At 44.7% G+C, this 17042-nt stretch overlaps 2 protein-coding genes across 9 annotated transcripts in view; one reads left to right on the top strand and one right to left on the bottom strand.

The window, feature by feature from the left end:
- Positions 1 to 2110, bottom strand: part of NAA16 (N-alpha-acetyltransferase 16, NatA auxiliary subunit) — a 56157-nt gene extending 54047 nt beyond the window's left edge. Inside the window, exon 1 of one of the 3 annotated variants that reach the window (XR_004305936.1) lies at positions 1810 to 2110. Coding sequence is in view for 2 of the 3 variants with exons in the window: in XM_015851699.2 (XP_015707185.1) it covers positions 1810 to 1863 (54 nt within the window). In the remaining variant the exon portion in view is untranslated. The remainder of the gene's footprint in view (positions 1 to 1809) is intronic. The other 2 variants (XM_015851699.2, XM_015851700.2) reach the window with 2 other exon arrangements.
- MTRF1 (mitochondrial translation release factor 1) overlaps positions 1120 to 17042 on the top strand; it is an 18960-nt gene continuing 3037 nt past the window's right edge. For 2 of the 6 annotated variants that reach the window (XR_004305937.1, XM_015851717.2), the window contains exons 1-9: positions 1122 to 1827; positions 7655 to 8113; positions 11217 to 11308; positions 12170 to 12251; positions 12495 to 12602; positions 12694 to 12866; positions 14284 to 14401; positions 15289 to 15425; positions 16677 to 16775. Coding sequence is in view for 5 of the 6 variants with exons in the window: in XM_015851717.2 (XP_015707203.1) it covers positions 7678 to 8113; positions 11217 to 11308; positions 12170 to 12251; positions 12495 to 12602; positions 12694 to 12866; positions 14284 to 14401; positions 15289 to 15425; positions 16677 to 16775 (1245 nt within the window). In the remaining variant the exon portion in view is untranslated. The other 4 variants (XM_032442079.1, XM_015851716.2, XM_015851720.2 and 1 more) reach the window with 4 other exon arrangements.

Here is a 17042-nt window from a genome sequence, read left to right as displayed (position 1 = left end):
TGTGGAAGCCTTAAGCAAGGAAGTGAGTGAGTGTGGAAGCCTGAACCAAGGCTTAAGAGACCAAGTAGCCCTTGAAGTCAGGGCAGAGATGAATCATGGTGCCACATCTTACAGCAGCACTGGGAAACTAGGACTGTTACCTACATGCCAACATTTCACCTATGCTGCAATTGCTATCGGTTATGCAATCACATCACACCTAGTTTTCATGGAGCTTCCTCCAGCACTGCCAAGCACTCAGTGATAGACTCCTAAAGTCATTATCAGGCTTTCCAGATAAGTTATTCATTTCACAACTGTTAATTCTCTAACAAATGTTTATAAAATCACTTAATACACAAGTAGTTACTCTCCCTCTGTTCCAAGTGGTTAAATCAATCACCGTATGCTTGTACGACGTTATTATACAGCCTTCCATATCAACGATTTCATTTATTTTAATCTCTAAAATGCCCACGGCAGCATCAGCAATTCCAAGGTTTCTAGCGGCGCTGAAAGCTCCTTCCATTACAGAAGAGCACTCAGCACTGCAATCTGTAGCATTGCTATACTGAAATACACTGCAGCGCCAACAAAAGGGGCAATTTAGACCACAAAGATTTGACTTTTCCAAGAAAAGAGCCCCGTGAAAAAGTTAAAGGTACCTATAAAGAACAGCAAGAAAACGAACTTCAGGAAGTATTAATATGGAACCTGAGAAACTAACAAGGGAAAGCTCAGTGGTTCCCTTGCCTAAGAACTCGTTTAGTTTGTTATTTAATGGAGAGTGTTATTTAATGGAGATGGAGAGTTTTTCCTGCAGTCCAGTTTTTAAGTTCAGAAGCAACTGCTACTGTGAGCTTGTTTGCTACTAGTAAGAATAACCACTTAACTGTTCTAATATTAGTGACTTATTTTTAGCAGAGAGTGCTAGAATGACTTACTAAGATGCATACCATAGGCATGCAGTAAGCAACAAATCACCCTTAAGCACCATTAAGTCTTTAGAAAAAAAGAAGCACCTAAAACAGGGAAAAGAAAACACTCAGAAACTCCTGCTGAACTGCACCAGTCGCAGGGTATGGAGGCTTACACATCCTGTTTGCTTTCAGATCAGCTTCCTGAGGCTGAAACACACAGAATCACTGAAGTTAACCCAACAAGCTCGAGTAGAAGCAAAGAAACTCGCTCTGCCAGCAGGTCAGCTGTGCGGAGCTCAGCCTGCACAAGGCCAAAAGGCACCAGGAGCCTTAACTTTGCTGAGGCCACAACTCTCTCACCGTCAGGAACGGGCTTTCCCTAGGGAACGGAGCGATGTTCCACAAGCCTTAACAGCACAGAAAACAAAGCGATTGGGAAGGAAGTTAAACGAGTTGTATCTTTAAAACAGCCTCATCGCATCACGAAGCCTCAGAGACGCGGACAGCGATTCAGACAGAACGCTGCAGCCCGGCACGTGGAAGTCTAAGGCATTTTAGAGCCGGTTTCCCGTCGGCGCTGACCCGGGGCTGACAGCCTCTCTCCGCCTCTACCGCCCCCCGCGCCAGGGCCGCTGCCGCCCGCTTGCGGCGGGAGGAGCGGGGAGACACGGAGTGGCGGCGGAGCTGCGGCCGGAGAGCTGCGGAAACCGGGAAACAACGGCGGGTTCCTCCCTGCCTCCCACCCTCCGTCCCCTCCCGGCAGCCACACGGCCTGTTCGACGGCCGCAGACAAAGGGAGGAAGCGGGGACGAGCCGGCGGTGGCAGCCTCCATTCGGCCGCAGGCTCCGGACGGCCGCATCCCATCCCCGCTCCGCAGGTCGCCGGGCGGAGGACGCGCCGAGGGCTCACCAGGATCCGCTTGAAGAGGTTGCTCTCCTTGGGCGGCAGCGGCACGGACGGCATGATGCGGGAGGAAGGGCGGGCGGCCGCGGGGCGGCTTGTCGCTGAGAGGAAGGGAAAGGAGGAGGGGGAGGGAAAGGAAAAGGCGATCCCCAACTCGGCTCCGGGCGAGCGGCGGCGGCGACTCTTCAACTCATTGGCCTGCACCGCCCGCCCCGCCGGCTCCCCTCGGGCGCAGCGCGTAGAGCGCGGCCCCTCTGCGCAGCTGCCGGGGAGGCCTCGCCGCCCGACTGACGCTGCAAAATGGCGGCCGGGGTCCCCCGCCGCGCATGCGCACCGCCGCCTGGCGCGGGGTCGGGTGGGGCGGGTGGCGTTGGGCCGCTTCACAGAGTCGCAGAATAATTATCAAGGTTGGAAAAGACCTAGAAGATCATCTAGTCCAACCAATACTTCCCAGCTAAATCATATTCACCAACACAACATCCAAACGTTTCTTGAACACTCCCATGGTCGGTGACTCCACCACCTCCCTGGGCAGTGCATTCCAATGCCTGATTACCCTTTCTGAGAAGTAATACTTCCTTCCCTCCCTGTTCTGCATGGATGGGGCTTAGTTTTCTTGTTTTTAGCTTCTTTTTGAGGGCAGCGCTTGTTTTCTCTCTGCTCGCTGCCCCTGAGGCGAAGGGTCCTCGAAACCACCCCGATGGGGGAGTAGGGGGAGGAAGGGGACAGCCGCCCTCAGAAGGTATAAAAATAACTGAAGGCCTGAGTCATGGCTATTTCAAAGCTGAGGGCTGTCGAAAATGGTCGTTGCTTTTTTCCTTTCAAGCACTTGGCCTTACCCAGCCATGTTAAGATAGGGCAAAAGATCTCTTTGTCTCCTCGTAGCCCCCACCCGCTCCTCAGGCCCTTGTAACATGGTGTTGCTGCCTGCTGTCGAGTTGGGATGTGGGTGAGCTGCCAGCCTGGCCTTTGGGATGTCATTTATGGCATTAGCTCTTTGTTCAGTTGCTTATACAAAGCTTCCCAGAATGATCGTGCGTGCTTAGAGCAGTGATTTGTCATGGCAAACCAGCAGCACTAAAAACACAGAGCATCCAATGCTTCCTTGGAAGGAAAACTGGTTAACCTGTCAGAGCTGCAGTCAGTTAAGACTGTGATGGGGGGGGAGGAGGGGAGATTAAGCAGCTTGAATTATTCCCTGTGTAATTACTTTTTATATACATTAATTGTGTTCTAAAACAATAATATTCTTACTGCAATACGGTTATCACCTGCTTACTTTTATAAGGGCGTACTGTAGCAACAGGATGAGGGAAAATGGCTTTAAATTAGAAGACGGCAGATTTAGACTAGATATTAGGAAGACATTCTTTACTATGAGGGTGGTGAGACACTGGAACAGGTTGCCCAGAGAGGCTGTGGATGCCCCCTCCCTGGAAGCATTGAAGGCCAGGCTGGATGGGGCTGTGAGCAACCTGGTGTAGAGGCAGGTGTCCCTGCCTATAGTAAGGGGTTGGAACTACATGATATTAAAGGTCCCTTCCAACACAAACCATTCTATGATTTCTACTGCTCAGGTGATGAGTTTAGTGGATGTGCATAGCAAAGCATCATTTTCAAGGTCTGCACCACAGCACTGAATTAGCACTGATTGTAACTAGTTGGAGCTGTGGCTTCATGAACTCAAATATTCTGTCCTTGCAGAAGGCTTTATGCCTTCGATTGGTTTCTTGGGTAAACAGATTCACCTCCAGGATGGTCAGGTAAATACTGTGCTCAGTAGACCTTTGGTCTGAGACAGTAAGGCTGTCCCTTATAGCAAAGGGTCAGTTTCCTGCTAGTCCAAATACTGGAACGAATGCCATCTGAAAGCAGGCGAAACTGCAAATGAGAGGCAGGCATTTGATCTGCATTTCAACATGTGTATGTATTACAAATCTGTGTTGAAAGCAGCAAGAAAAGGAGAGCAAGCTGGCAGTAAAGAAGCAATTTTAAACTAGCTGAGAGAGACTAAACATAGAAATGAGCACCGGGGGGGCAGAGGGCTGGTTGAAAGTGAGGTTTGGGAGTACAGTCAAGAAAACTTCTTGTCATTTAATCCCACTGCGCTTGGCCAAACAAAGCGCTTTCTACAGGCTTTGTTAATAAATAGGGCTGTATTCAAGGCATGTGTGATTCTGTCACCAGTTTTCCCTGCAAACAGAAAGAATTCAGAAGTCTGTCAACAGATTATTTAGGTCAAAAGAGGGAAGCAACATCCAAGCACAACTCTTATGAGGAGCGACTGAGGGAACTAATATTGTTTGGTCTGGAGAAGAGGAGGCTCAGGGGAGACCTTATCACTCTCTATAAATACCTGAAGGGAGGTTGTGGTGAGGTGGGGGTTGGCCTCTTCTCCTGTGTAACTAGCAATAGGACTAGAGGGAATGGCCTCAAGTTGTGCCAGGGGAGATTCATGCTGGATATTAGGGAAAATTTCTTCTCTGAAAGAATGGTTATGTACTGGAATGAGCTGCCCAGGGAGGTGGTTGAGCCATCATAAACTCCCCTCAAGTGCTGGAAGGCCTCAGTGAGGTCCCCCCAGAGCCTTGTCTTCTCCAAGCTAAACAAGTCTGGCTCCCTCAGCCTGTTTTCATAAGTGAGGTGCTCCAGCCCTCTGATCACCTTCATGGCCCTCCTCTGGACTTACTCCAACAGTTCCTCATCCTACTTGTGCTGGGGGCCCCGGGCCTGAACGCAGTACTCCAGATGGGACCTTACAAGGGCAGAGTAGATGTGGACAATCCCTCATCCCGCTATCCATCCTTTTGAAATCAAATTGGCAGCTTAGATTTGCCACATTTAAATGTAAAAGCATATCCCCAGTGCCATGTCCCATTCCCTGAGGCCTGGGGACCTGCTACTGTCACTCCCCCACTCTGCCTACACTCTCCCTGAGCACCAGCTGGGCCTCACCAGCTCCATAGGCCAAAGCGAACCATAAGGCACAGACAGCAATGGGATTTCCCATCTTTTGTACTCAATTCCCTTATTCCGTTTCAAACATCATTCTGAAAGTAGAAGGAAATAGTGTTTCCTAATCACTGTTATTATGAGATACGAGGAATAGGTCCCCTGAGTCCAACTCATGTCCAGTCTGCTGGCTGCTGGGGCGCACTGAGATACTGTTAGCCTGTATTTTCACACATATAGTTAAAGAACTGCCAGCGAGGATAGTGAAAACTGTATCGTGATTGCTTTTAATCAGTGGGTTTAATGTAATAACCATTTCTGGCTGCAGTAGGAGCTGATGTGATTTTTCTTGGCCTACCTTCTTCTTTTTCAATCTGTTTTGTAATTTTCATGTTCTTATTAGCTTTTAGGTAGTTCACCCATAGATCACCTTTTTAAGTGTCAGATTGGAGGCTCCTAGGAGGACTGTTTGCTGTGGCCTCTGTAAATTGGATGGGCTCTGGGATGGCTCCTGGTTTCTGAGGCTGTCTTTTAGTCTTTACCCTTTGCCTTCCGTCCTGAGGGGCTGAGCAGAGCCAGGAGCAGCCCTGAAAGTGAAACAAGAGGCTGGTTGTTGTTTGTATGCTGGTCAGATTTGGTACAAATCTTCTCATCACCTCATTTTCAGCCTTTTAGGTGTATTTACCTCACCAAAACTCGTCGATGTTATATATGCCAAATGTTATATATATGTATATATAAATACATAAAATCCCATTGAATGACAGCAGCTAAAAAAGAAGAAACTTAAAACCCAGTGTTCTTTAAGATATTTACAGCAGAGTTGGATTTGCTAAAACATAAAAAAAAGATAGGGAAAGTTACTGTAAAAGAAGCAGACTGGAAGAAAGAAGGACTAAATGCAAGCTGTGCACCCTGTGAGAGCATACAACAGTTTCAGGGAGCACAGTTTTTCATCTGAGGTTTGAATACATTTTCCTTCTGTGACACATAGGAGTAAATTGGCCTTTTGGGGGATTATAAGTCTTAAAAACATTGTTACGGTGTGCTGGAGGGACGGACAGACAGAGAGGCAGCCGCTGCAGCAGGCAGGGGGTTGTGTTTGTGAGCAGGCATGCTGGGAGTGCGAGTCTTTCCACTTTACTTCCCGTTTGCAATGGCCTCGTGATGTAAGACAGGCGCTTCCATTTGGGGAGTTTGGGTGAGTTTGTAGGCTCTGTGTGCGGCACGGAGCCCACTCACTGCCCGCTCTGGGGCTGCAGGGGCCCAGCCAAGCCCAGCCAAGGCAACCATCGGCAGCCGGCAGGGCTTCCCTCCAGCTCTCCCTGTAAGCTCTGCACTGGGAAGGGCTGCACGGGGCTCTATGCATGGCTTTTGCAAGAGGGCAGCTTGGTGTAGCTGAGGTGGGAGGCAGAGGGCTATGCAAAGGGCCCAGGAGACCTTAAAGGCACCTCCATGAGGCTGCATTACCGAAACTCCTCCCTTATGCATATGCATCTCAATGGAATCGGTTTCACTGAGTTAACAGTATCCTTGATTATTAGAAGTGATTTTTAAAAGCTTTTAAAGCATTTAATAGAGAAATGAGCTGATCTCTATGTTTTTGTAATGAGATGATTGCAGCTGTTGTTTTTACAGACTGGTTTCAATTTGTGATGTGTTTATGCTGCCCACTGGGTGATTCTGTCATGTTAAGAAAAGCGCTAAGAACTAGTTTGAGAAGCAGTTAATAGGCAGTCTGCTGTATGTGGCTCTGTGAAAGTTTTATGTGGGCTCATTTCTGCACAAATGCAGGGTGACTGCATCTCTCTAAGGAGGAGACAGCTTTGTTTTGTCAAAATAATATTAAAAAGATCAATTTCAAAATCTCTGATTTTCTCAAGGATTGACGTCGTGCAGTTGCTTGGGTCTTTAGTGAATATTTTACTTCTGAAAGCTCAGGCAGAACCCTACAATGAATCAGTTCTTGTTTATGCATGTTGTTAGTTCTAACTACAACAGTATTGCTGTTAACAGTGATTACCACTGGGCTGGATGGTGACTGGCCGTGCTGATTTGCAGTAAGTAGAGGCAACACCACTGACATCAGCAAAACTAAATGTTTTGGAGTTAAGACCAATATATGTCCTGAGGAACTAAGCCCAGCAGTGCAGATGATGAGCCTGACTTGTGTATCCTGACTTACTGCTGGTGAAGGAAGTGGAATCCCTCTACTACTTAGAAACTGGAACAATCCAGATCACAGTTGGCTTTCTGTAAATCACATTCTCCTTAAAGGTGGAAATAGGAGTTTGGTAGCATCTGCCAGCTCTTGGCAAGCAAGATGCAGTACCTCTGTTTTTACTGTATATTGATGTTTCAGGTCAGTCCTTAGTTACAGGACACACATATAAAATAAGTAGGATGATGATGATGTCCACCTGCCAAAGCTGTATCCTATTATGGTAGTGGGTACGATATTGCGTATACTGCACGTTTTGTACCTTCTTTATATAGAACTTGATGTCTGCACTGTAGATGTATTTTCTCACAGCAGTGTTTTTGTTTTGTAAGGCAGGAAATGATCCAGTTTCTCCAGTGAGAAGTGTGTCAAATAAAGCTGTTGTCTGTAAAGCAGCATCTAGAGTAGATCATACACAGCATAAACACTGAGGAGGCGAGGGAAAAGATTTTTCCAACCCCCAGCTGGTACAATGTTGCTGATAAGAGCTTCTAGTTTAAACTAAGACTAAAACAAATAATTCAGTGCCATACTGGTTCAATTTGTGTTGGTGTGTGTAGTCAAGAGTAGAATTTGGGCTTGATACAGGTTGGATTTTTATTATTATTCTTATTTTTAACCAAATGATTTTCTCTAGATTGTAAAAGTGCTCCGTGTATGATCTACTTCTAATTTCAGGTGGTGGAAGAATAAGAAACAAGATGAAACCTTCACAAAGTGTCTGGCTTTTCAAGAACCTGCTCTCCAGTTGCTACTGCTATGGTCACCTTCACAACGCTCCTCTTCCTTCTGTTGCAAAGAAGATAAGTTATGTGATGAGGCTGCACAGCTGTGGCTTTTGGAGGCCAGAATCTTTGTTGGACACAGCTCGATTCTCTCTGTCATTTCATGGTCGGCTTAGGAAGAAGCATCAGGACTCTCGAGCATTGTGGAAGCATGAGGCTGTGCAGAAGTATCTGGAAACTCTAAGCAGGGAATACCAGCAGGTTAATCATCTGCTAAATGCTGATTCAAAAAATGAATTTGAGCAAAGAAACCTGAGGAGAAGACATGCTGATCTATCCCCAGTTGCAACTGCATTTCAAGAAATCAAAGAGTCTGAAAGTGAGCTCCAGGAATTGGAAACTATGTGTAGAGGTAAGGAAAGTGTAGAGGTAAGGAAACTATGTGTAGAGGTAAGGAAAGTGTAGAGGTAAGGAAACTATGTGTAGGGGTAAGGAAAGTGTAGAGGTAAGGAAACTATGTGTAGAGGTAAGGAAAGAGGTGCTTACTGGTTTTGGAAAAGTGGCATTGCTTGTGATAAACCTCATTGCTCAGCCCTTATGGAGAGCTTTTAAATGAATTTAACCAGCTCTGGAATGCTCCCTGGTCTTGTCTGTTCCTGTGAGTTTGCATCCATTTAAGGCTTTCTAGATCCAGGCATTTCCTTTTATTTTTATGCTGTCTCTCTTAATACAGGTCTTAATGCAGCCATCTTGGGAAAGAAAGGGCTGTTTGGACTCTGAGGGCTATGCATATAGCAGAAATAGTTTAGAAATGTTTGGTTTAGGTTCTTTTTGGTAGAGCCAAGAGCAGAACAAACTGAAAGATAAACATCAGCAAGTCTTGCCTGTTCAATAGAATCATAGAATCATAGAATTACCCAGGTTGGAAAAGACCTTGAAGATCATCAGGTCCAACCGCAGCCTAACCATAGTACCCTAACTCTAAAAACCCTCTGCTAAATCATATCCCTGAGCACCACATCCAAATGGCTCTTAAACACATCCAGGGATGGCAATTCAACCACCTCCCTGGGGAGCCTATTCCAGTACCTAACTACCCTTTCTGTAAAGAAGTTCTTCCTAATATCCAACCTGAACTTGCGTTGGTGCAACTTGAGGCCATTTCCCCTCATCCTGTCACTTGTCACCAGTGAGAAGAGACCTGCTACATTCTGCTACACCAAAGCAGACGTTAAGATAAGAAACAGTTGCCTGGAGAAAATGGGACTTACACGGTAAAGGAAGGGGAAGGCAAAGAAAGGGAGAAATGGATACTTAGCAGTTTAAGAGGAGGAGGGTTGAAATTCCTAGTAATTCTGAGAGAAAGAACAAAGGAATGTTGACACATCAGTAAAAGCCACGTTGAAATAAAGCTTGTAGAAACACAGCTTGTAATGTTTTCTACCTGCTTAAGAAAGATAGATAATACTTGTATCCCTTAGTTTTAGAAATAAGTGGGTTTGTTTGTGCTTTAAAAAACAGTGGTTATAGAAAACACTTTTTTCAATGGATCAAGAAGAAAAGAGGTGAAGATGAGAAGGGATAGAAACAAATGCTCTTGGGAGATCTGGGAAGTTATTAAAATGATGGGACACTCATATTTCAACTTGGACTATTTTTGCATCAAATCGTTGTTGTGAAGGGTTTTGGTGATTCCTCTTCTCTATAATACATAAATTCATGTAAATTCCTATAGGATTGTAATTTTTCAATGCTCAGTGAAGCAGGAAACTACTATTTCCAGTGATGTGAATCATGAGGCAGGCTATGTGAATTTATAAAGTTCAGGGAGAAGGTAGGAATGGGACACAAGTCATTTGGGCATCGAGCTTCTCACCGTCAGCTCATCTCTGCTGACAGAACCTCACCTGATACTTTTTATTTAGCTAATTAGTGAGGATGCTTTTCAGACCACCTAGAAGCCTTCTTCTAGTGCTGTCTTCAGTGCTATCTTTTGGCTGGAGCTGTGACATACTGTTAGGGTTATCTATATAGTTCTTGCCTTAAGTGCAGAGGATACCAGGCTTACATGTTGATCTGCCGTATTTTATTTAAAGAAAAATAAAGCCTACCAACCGAAGAGGAGCATAAATTAGAAACCGCAATATGAAGGAGCTGCCACTATCCTTGTCCAGCATGCAAGGCTGGTTCAGCATCCCAGCACACTCTGTTCTTGAGGCTTGCTGCTGATTAGGTTGAAGGAGACTTCTGGAGGTGGTTTCAACTTATGTTCTACTCAAAGCAGGACTGGTTAGAGCAGCGTGACTGGGGTCTTGTCCAGCTGAATAGATCCATGAACAGAAATCCTGCAGCGTCCCCAGGCCCATTTCAGTGTCTGACAACCCTTATGGTCAAAATAATACCTAATCACAATTTCCCATGCTCCATTTTCTGTCTTGTTTTATGATAATATACTTTAAAAAGAGTTTGTCTTGAAGTTTTCAGTATCTTTCTGTGAGTTGATTGTATGCAACAATAAAAACTCCCCTTGGTCTGCTCTTCTTAAGGCTGAACAAACCCAGTTTCATAGAATCACAGAATGGCCTGGGTTGAGAAAGACCTCAAAGATCATCTTGTTTCAACCCCCCTGCCATGGGCAGTGTCACCAAACTAAACCAGGCTGCCCAAAGCCACATCCAGCCTGGTCTTGAATGCCTCCAGGGATGGCTTTCTTGACCTCTCCTCATATTTTCTTTGTTTCAACCCCGGGCTATCTGTGTGGCTCTTAGTTAGACTCACTCCAGTATTTCCATGCCTTTTCTGTACTGGGGAGCTCAAAACTAGACAAATATCACCTAGGCTGAGCAGATGGGAAGGGAATCTCTTCATGCAAAGCAAAGAGTTAAAGTGAGGTTGTCCGCATCCTGATGGCTGAAGCCATAATTCTCGTAGCTCACTGATGGCTTGATTAGCAGGAGACAGAAGGTTAGAACCCTCATAATTGTCATCATATTTACATTTTCAGTGCTCATCCTATTGAGCTGGCTGCAGAGTGCTGCACAGATAGCTGCTTCTAGGCTAGTCTAAAAATGGAAAGTCTTGTTTGGTGGTAAGGAAAACTGAGGCACTCTTTTCTCCAGGCGTGTTTTTGACATATTCTGTTGAATCTCTCGGTGGGTTTACCTCTGCACTGTCAGTCTCTGTCACATAACTGTCAGTGTACTATAATTGGTGGCAAGTAACTGTCAGGTGGGACTGGTATCTGTGTGATGCAGACTTGGAGTCATAGCCTAGAGACTGAGAAGTAATATATCTATCTGCAGCTCCTTCCAGCACCTCTGGACAATGCAGTCATTTAGTTAGCAATACACATCCTGGCTTGAGCTGCTCTTCTTTGATATTTCATGCTGGAAAAATGGAACTGCATGCACTGTAAGTTTTTAAATGCTATAAAGTGTGTCTTCTGACAGCTGTATTACAATCTGCTGTAAGCTAAGTAAGACTGGCTAACATCTATTCCTATTGTTGGAATTTAGAGCTAGACAGCAGAGATGAGAAGCAACTTCTAGAGCTTGCCTTGGAAGAGAAGGAAACCCTCGATCAAAAAATCAACGCGCTGTGCAGAAAGGTGAGCCTGAGGTAAAAACACACAGCTTCTTAAATAAATGTCAGAGAAAAATGTTCCTTTGTGGTCTTGCCAATAGACTCTGACACTTGCATTTAATGAAACAGAAGGACAGCTTCTCTGTTTTCCCTGAGAAGACATGGTAACATTAATTACTGGTAAGCTTCTTACTGACAAATGCATCTTAAAAGCTTATTATTTTAGGCATTTCTGCTTGCTTGCTTGTCCGTCTGGAGATGCTGAGGGGGATATGAAACTCTGTGTCTGTGCTATTGAGACCTTGCGTGACATCCAAGTAACCGCTTGTGGCAGCAGAGCGTGCATTCTTGAAAAGGGTTTCTGATTGGAACTTTCAGTATTTCATTTTCTCTCCAACTGGCAGCTCCCCACGAGTGGGAATATTAATTATAGGCAGAGAAGCCAAAACTGTTCGGTAGGAAGCTTTGTGTTTGGGCTCATTTCTGTGTTGAGATTGGGAAAATAGTACATAGAACCTTGTGAAATGTAAGGTCTGTGTTTGTGTAAAAAGTGGCTGGGTAATAGCTGGTAACTTTGTGCTCAAAGGTGGTTGGGGCTGCAATGGGTTGCCTGGCACCTGACGCTGTGGGATCGAATTTTCTGCTAGCTTTCCTGTGGATGCACCAGCGTATCCCATTTCCACACCAACTGCACTGAGCTGCAGCAGCCTTTGGACTTGGACAGTTCTTAGTCCTACTTATTAATTTTCCGATAGAAATCTGTGGTTGTGGGTGCTCAAGCCATGTGAAGGCTGGCTGTAAACTTCATTAAAAGGAGATACAGTCATGAAAGAGATGGTGACATCCTTTTTTCTTCTTTTTTTTCCCCCCTTCTTTCTCTTTTCAGCTTTTCCAGCTTCTTGTGCCAAAGGAGAAGTATGATAAAAGTCATGTTATATTAGAAGTGACAGCTGGCAGAACAACTGGAGGTCAGCAAAATCTCCACAGTAAAGAATACTCCGAACCTTCACCCAACTTTTTAAGGCTCTTATGGGTTTTTCTTAATGCATTTTTACACTTTGTGGCATAAAGCCATACTTCCTTAATCTGTATTATTTATTATCGGCATTAATCTGTTTTATGAGCACGAATACAGTTGCAGTTAAATCTTAAAACCCGCGGCTGCTGTTTTGCAAACTGCTATTTATGTTGTAGCGCTTTTATATTTATAGGTGACATCTGCCAACAGTTCACTAAAGAAATGTTTGAGATGTACCAGAACTATGCAGACTATAAATGCTGGACCTTTGACATTCTGAACTACGTGCCGGCTGAGATAGGTACAACAGTCCTCCAGACGTTCCATCCAGACAGCTACAGTTAATGCTGTGTTTCTGTGCTGTACTTTCCACTCATTGTTTGTCTCTGTAGGTGGGTTGCATCATGCAGCTGCTCATATTTCAGGAGATGATGTCTACAGGCATCTGAAATATGAAGGAGGGACTCATCGAGTCCAGCGAATCCCTGAGACCGGACTGTCATCGAGAATGCAGCGTATTCATACGGGGACAATGTCAGTTATTGTGCTCCCTCAGCCAGAGGAGGTAACTATCTGTTAATCAGAGCAGCAGGGAAGTGTGGAGCTGGCACTGGAGTAGGCGTTATTTAAAACCATGGTACTGTTAGGGGATTTTATTGAAACCCAAGTGCTCTGAGCAAGTCCCAGCAAGTAAACCACAGGCTCTGTGGTTCTGGAAGGCAGCAGGCCTTGGCTCTGTACCTTATGTTTTTATATGGGTTATCAGAAGCAACTTTATAAAGTGTTTGCTGCTGACTGAAAAGACGTGTACATTGGTGGTCATTTCAATGAGTGTTCCAGCCCCAGTGCCTGCAAAACTGGAGCGAGCCAGTTTTAAATTAAGTCATATATTAAGATGGGGAATATATCCAAGAAAATATTCAGTGTTGCCTAGGAAAGTGACTCAGCAAGTCCTTTGCTACTTTTTTGTTCATTTAAATTGTTGGTGTTCAATCAAGGACACAATGCTTTGCATTTGAATGAGCATGTTGGTTGGTCTTTCTGAGATCTCTCTGATATCACCAGATCTCACTTAAACTAGCAATTTATGCAAAGAATAACCAAAACCAGGTCTTGTAGGCTTTCCCTGCAAATTCTCCTGCTTCCTTGTAGTGCTTTCCTTGCAACACTGGTCACATCTGAATGTTCCTTTCCTATCCACTGAGCTCAAACTTGGTCCACGTCATCATGGACTCCTATCCTTAGCAGGATCTGGATACACCTAATGTTTCTCCAGGTAGATGTTTTTAATCACTGTTGTAAATATCCCTCAGGCTTGACTCATGGAACTCATTCTTTTGCTGTTAGCTGCTGATTTTAGTTAGCTTCCCATGCAGACGTACCTTGTTTTCTGAGGGATCTGGATCATGATAAGGGCTACAGAGATGGTCAGAGGGCTGGAACACCTCTCCTATGGGGACAAGCTGAGAGAGCTGGGCTGTTAAGCTTCAAGAAGAGAAGGCTGTGAGGAGATTTATAGTGCCCTTCTAGCAGCTGAAGGAAAGTTAGGGAGGGAGTTTTTATAAGGACATATAGGAACAGGATGAGGGCAAATGGTTTTAGATCAGAAGGGGGCAGATTTAGACTAGATATTAGGAAGAAATTCCTTACTGTGAGGGTGGTGAGACACTGGAACAGGTTGCCCAGAGAGGCTGTGGCTACCCTTTCCCTGGAAGCATTGAAGGCCAGGCTGGATGGGGCTGTGAGCAACCTGGTCTAGAGGGAGGTGTCCCTGCCTATAGCAGGGGGTTGGAACCAGGTGATCTTAAAGGTCCCTTCCAACTCAAACCATTCTGTGATTCTATGACAATGATTGTAGCTGATACTTAGGTACAGTTGTAAATCAGTAGGCTTTTAATAAGTGATTTCTTTTACTCTATCACTGAAAAGGCATTCAAAATATTTTAGGAAGAGCAGAAAGTAGTATTTTTCTTTGATTCCAGGTTGATATTAAAGTGGATCCCAAAGATCTGCGTATAGATACATTCCGGGCCAAAGGAGCAGGAGGGCAACACGTCAATAAAACTGATAGTGCTGTGAGGATTGTACATCTTCCCACAGGTGAGTCTGGCTGTGGTTGGTACTTCTAAGTGCTCTAAATCTGTATTCTGGAATGAAAGCTTGTAACTCTGTAAGTCTGCAGGGTTATGCCATAAACCAAGGCTGAGGGGAGACCTTATTGCTTTCTTCCAGTATTTGAAAGGTGCTTACAGTGAGAGTGGGGTTTGTCTCTTCTCACTGGTGACAGGATGAGGGGAAATGACCTCAAGTTGCGCCAGGTTAAGTTTAGGTTGGATACCAGGAAAAATGTCTTTATAGAGAGGGCTGTTAAGCACTGGAATAGGCTCCCCAGGGAGATGGTTGAGTCACCATCCCTGGATGTGTTTAGAAACCATTTGGATGTGGTGCTCAGGGACATGATTTAGTGGAAGGCTGTTAGAGTTGGGGTAGTATGGTTAGGTTGTGGTTGGACTCAATGATCTTTAAGATCTTTTCCAACCTGAGTGATTCTATGATTCCAATTTCCAAGAGCTTGTGTAGATGAAGGCATTCAAAACCCACATAACATTATTTTAAACATGCTCTTGTAGATTCAACAACTTCAATTTTAACAAGTGGCAGCTACCCGGAGTAAACCTGTTCTCTGGAGGCAGTGTCTAGAGAACAATGATTCCAATGAGAACTGTTTGCTCTATGGGATCTCACAGTATCCCTAGCTATTCTGTAGCATGGAACAAAGCTCCTGGTACAGCTGTGAGGAGTTTAAAAACATAATAAAGGTTTGAGGCATTGTGTTAAAATGACTTTTTATCCTGTAGCTGAAAGACCCTAAAAATGAGCACTCCTAGAAGGTGTCATTTGCCTAATGTGTTTGAATTGATTTAGCTTGTTTGTTCTGTGTCTGAATGGGCATTTTACTCTGCTCCCTCTGACATTCTACTGTGAAGGGGTGGTAGTTGAGTGCCAGCAGGAGCGATCGCAGCAGATGAACAAGGAAATGGCTCTGCGGACACTGAGAGCTAAGCTGTACCAGCAGATCATTGAAAAACAACTGAGTCAAGAGCAGAGCGCCAGGAAACTGCAGGTGAGAAAGCATGATAGATGAACTTGGGAAGGGTGCTTTGTTGTAGGTGTGTTTCTCCGAGTGACGGTGAGAGTGTGTGAGTGCCTGTGTCTAATAAAGTGCGCTTACAAAGGAGAAGCCTGGGCGTCAAGGTGCTAACTCTGCTTTGAATCTGCACATCTGTTGTTTGCTTATCCCAGTTCAACCCTAGCGTAGAATTTTCAGGTAATAAAGAGCCACAGACTGTGGGTGGAAAGAAGAGGATCATAAGAATGTAGCTGAAGTTACCCAAAAGGCGGTATGCAGCACCCAATGTTGTGTTACACAGTTAAAGAAGCTGCTAAAATTCAGATCAGAAGATCTTGGGGTTGTATTTCTGGCTGTTTCTAAAACACGGTGTTTGACAAGATGGTGCAGCTTCTGGGAGAAACAAGCACTCAAAGGAGCCATTTCACAGCTCTGTGCGGTGTGTTTGCTGTGGGTGAGGTAACTTCCCAGTGTGAGCTGCCTCAAGTTATGCCTCAGGCTGCGCTTTCCTCTTAAGTGTGCCAACATTCTTTTCCCATTCTTTGAGTATTTTGCTGTTTGCAGTGCAAACTTCAATAGCAATCAAGAAGAATAAAAACACTTGGCAATAACAGAATTCTTCAGCGTCCTACCGTTTCCAGCTTAGCTATTGAATTGCTCACCTCAGGCTGTGTGTCAGTGTGTTGTTCCTGCAGATTATTAACTCTGTCTCTGTAATCGGTGAGCCATTTATCTGCTGTTAATAAGTTTAACTCAAGAGTTCTCAAGGCTGCATAAAGGACTTCGGATTTACATTTATGTTAATGCTATAGAAAATCAGGCTAAAGTAAATTACCTTTTGTAGTGACTCGGAATATATAAAATCACCTCTTTTGAAGTACAAATGTGAGCGCAGGTGGAATTTGAAAGAAGAAAGCAGCTCGTACAAGTAGACACTCATTTCTCTAAGTAGTTGTGCAAGAAAGCTCCATTTGGAGTTGAGTATGAGAACTTTTTGACCTGATTGCACTGCTCCACTTTACCACCAGAGGACTCCTCTGTGTCTGCTCGATTTACTCTGCGCTCATTTCTGATGGCCAGATGTCAGCAAACTGCTCTGCCACTTTTCCGTGAAGCAGACATCGATTGTGCTGCTTCTGTTATGAATGGTTCCCACTCGCTGCCTTTTGTGGGAATGCCTTCTGCCTTCTGTGGCTTTTGGGACTGACATCATTCTTTTTCTATTTCTTTGGTGCTTTGCGACAGTTGGGAACGAGAGCCCAGGCAGAGAGAATTCGTACTTACAACTTCACCCAAGACAGAGTCACTGACCACAGGATCTCGTATGATGCGCGCAATATCAAGGTAATGGTTGCTTATGAGGGTTTTAAGACTTGGGTACTTACCTGTGCCACTTAAAGCAAAATGTAACCTTGTGAAAATGATTTAAAATATATGGGGAAATCAAATGGCTATTTACACCCTAATAGGGCACAACTGATTCAAGAAGCCTACACTTCTCTGCGTTTCTTCAAGAAATAATGAGCTGACCTGCTTATGTCACATAAGCTTTGCGTATCTTTCTCCAGCTATATGAATGAATGATGCTTAATATGTTGTCCTCCTTAGTGA

The sequence above is a fragment of the Coturnix japonica genome, chromosome 1 (genome assembly GCF_001577835.2).
Source record: "Coturnix japonica isolate 7356 chromosome 1, Coturnix japonica 2.1, whole genome shotgun sequence".
NCBI lineage: Eukaryota > Metazoa > Chordata > Aves > Galliformes > Phasianidae > Coturnix > Coturnix japonica.
This window is presented reverse-complemented; position numbering and strand designations above follow the sequence as displayed.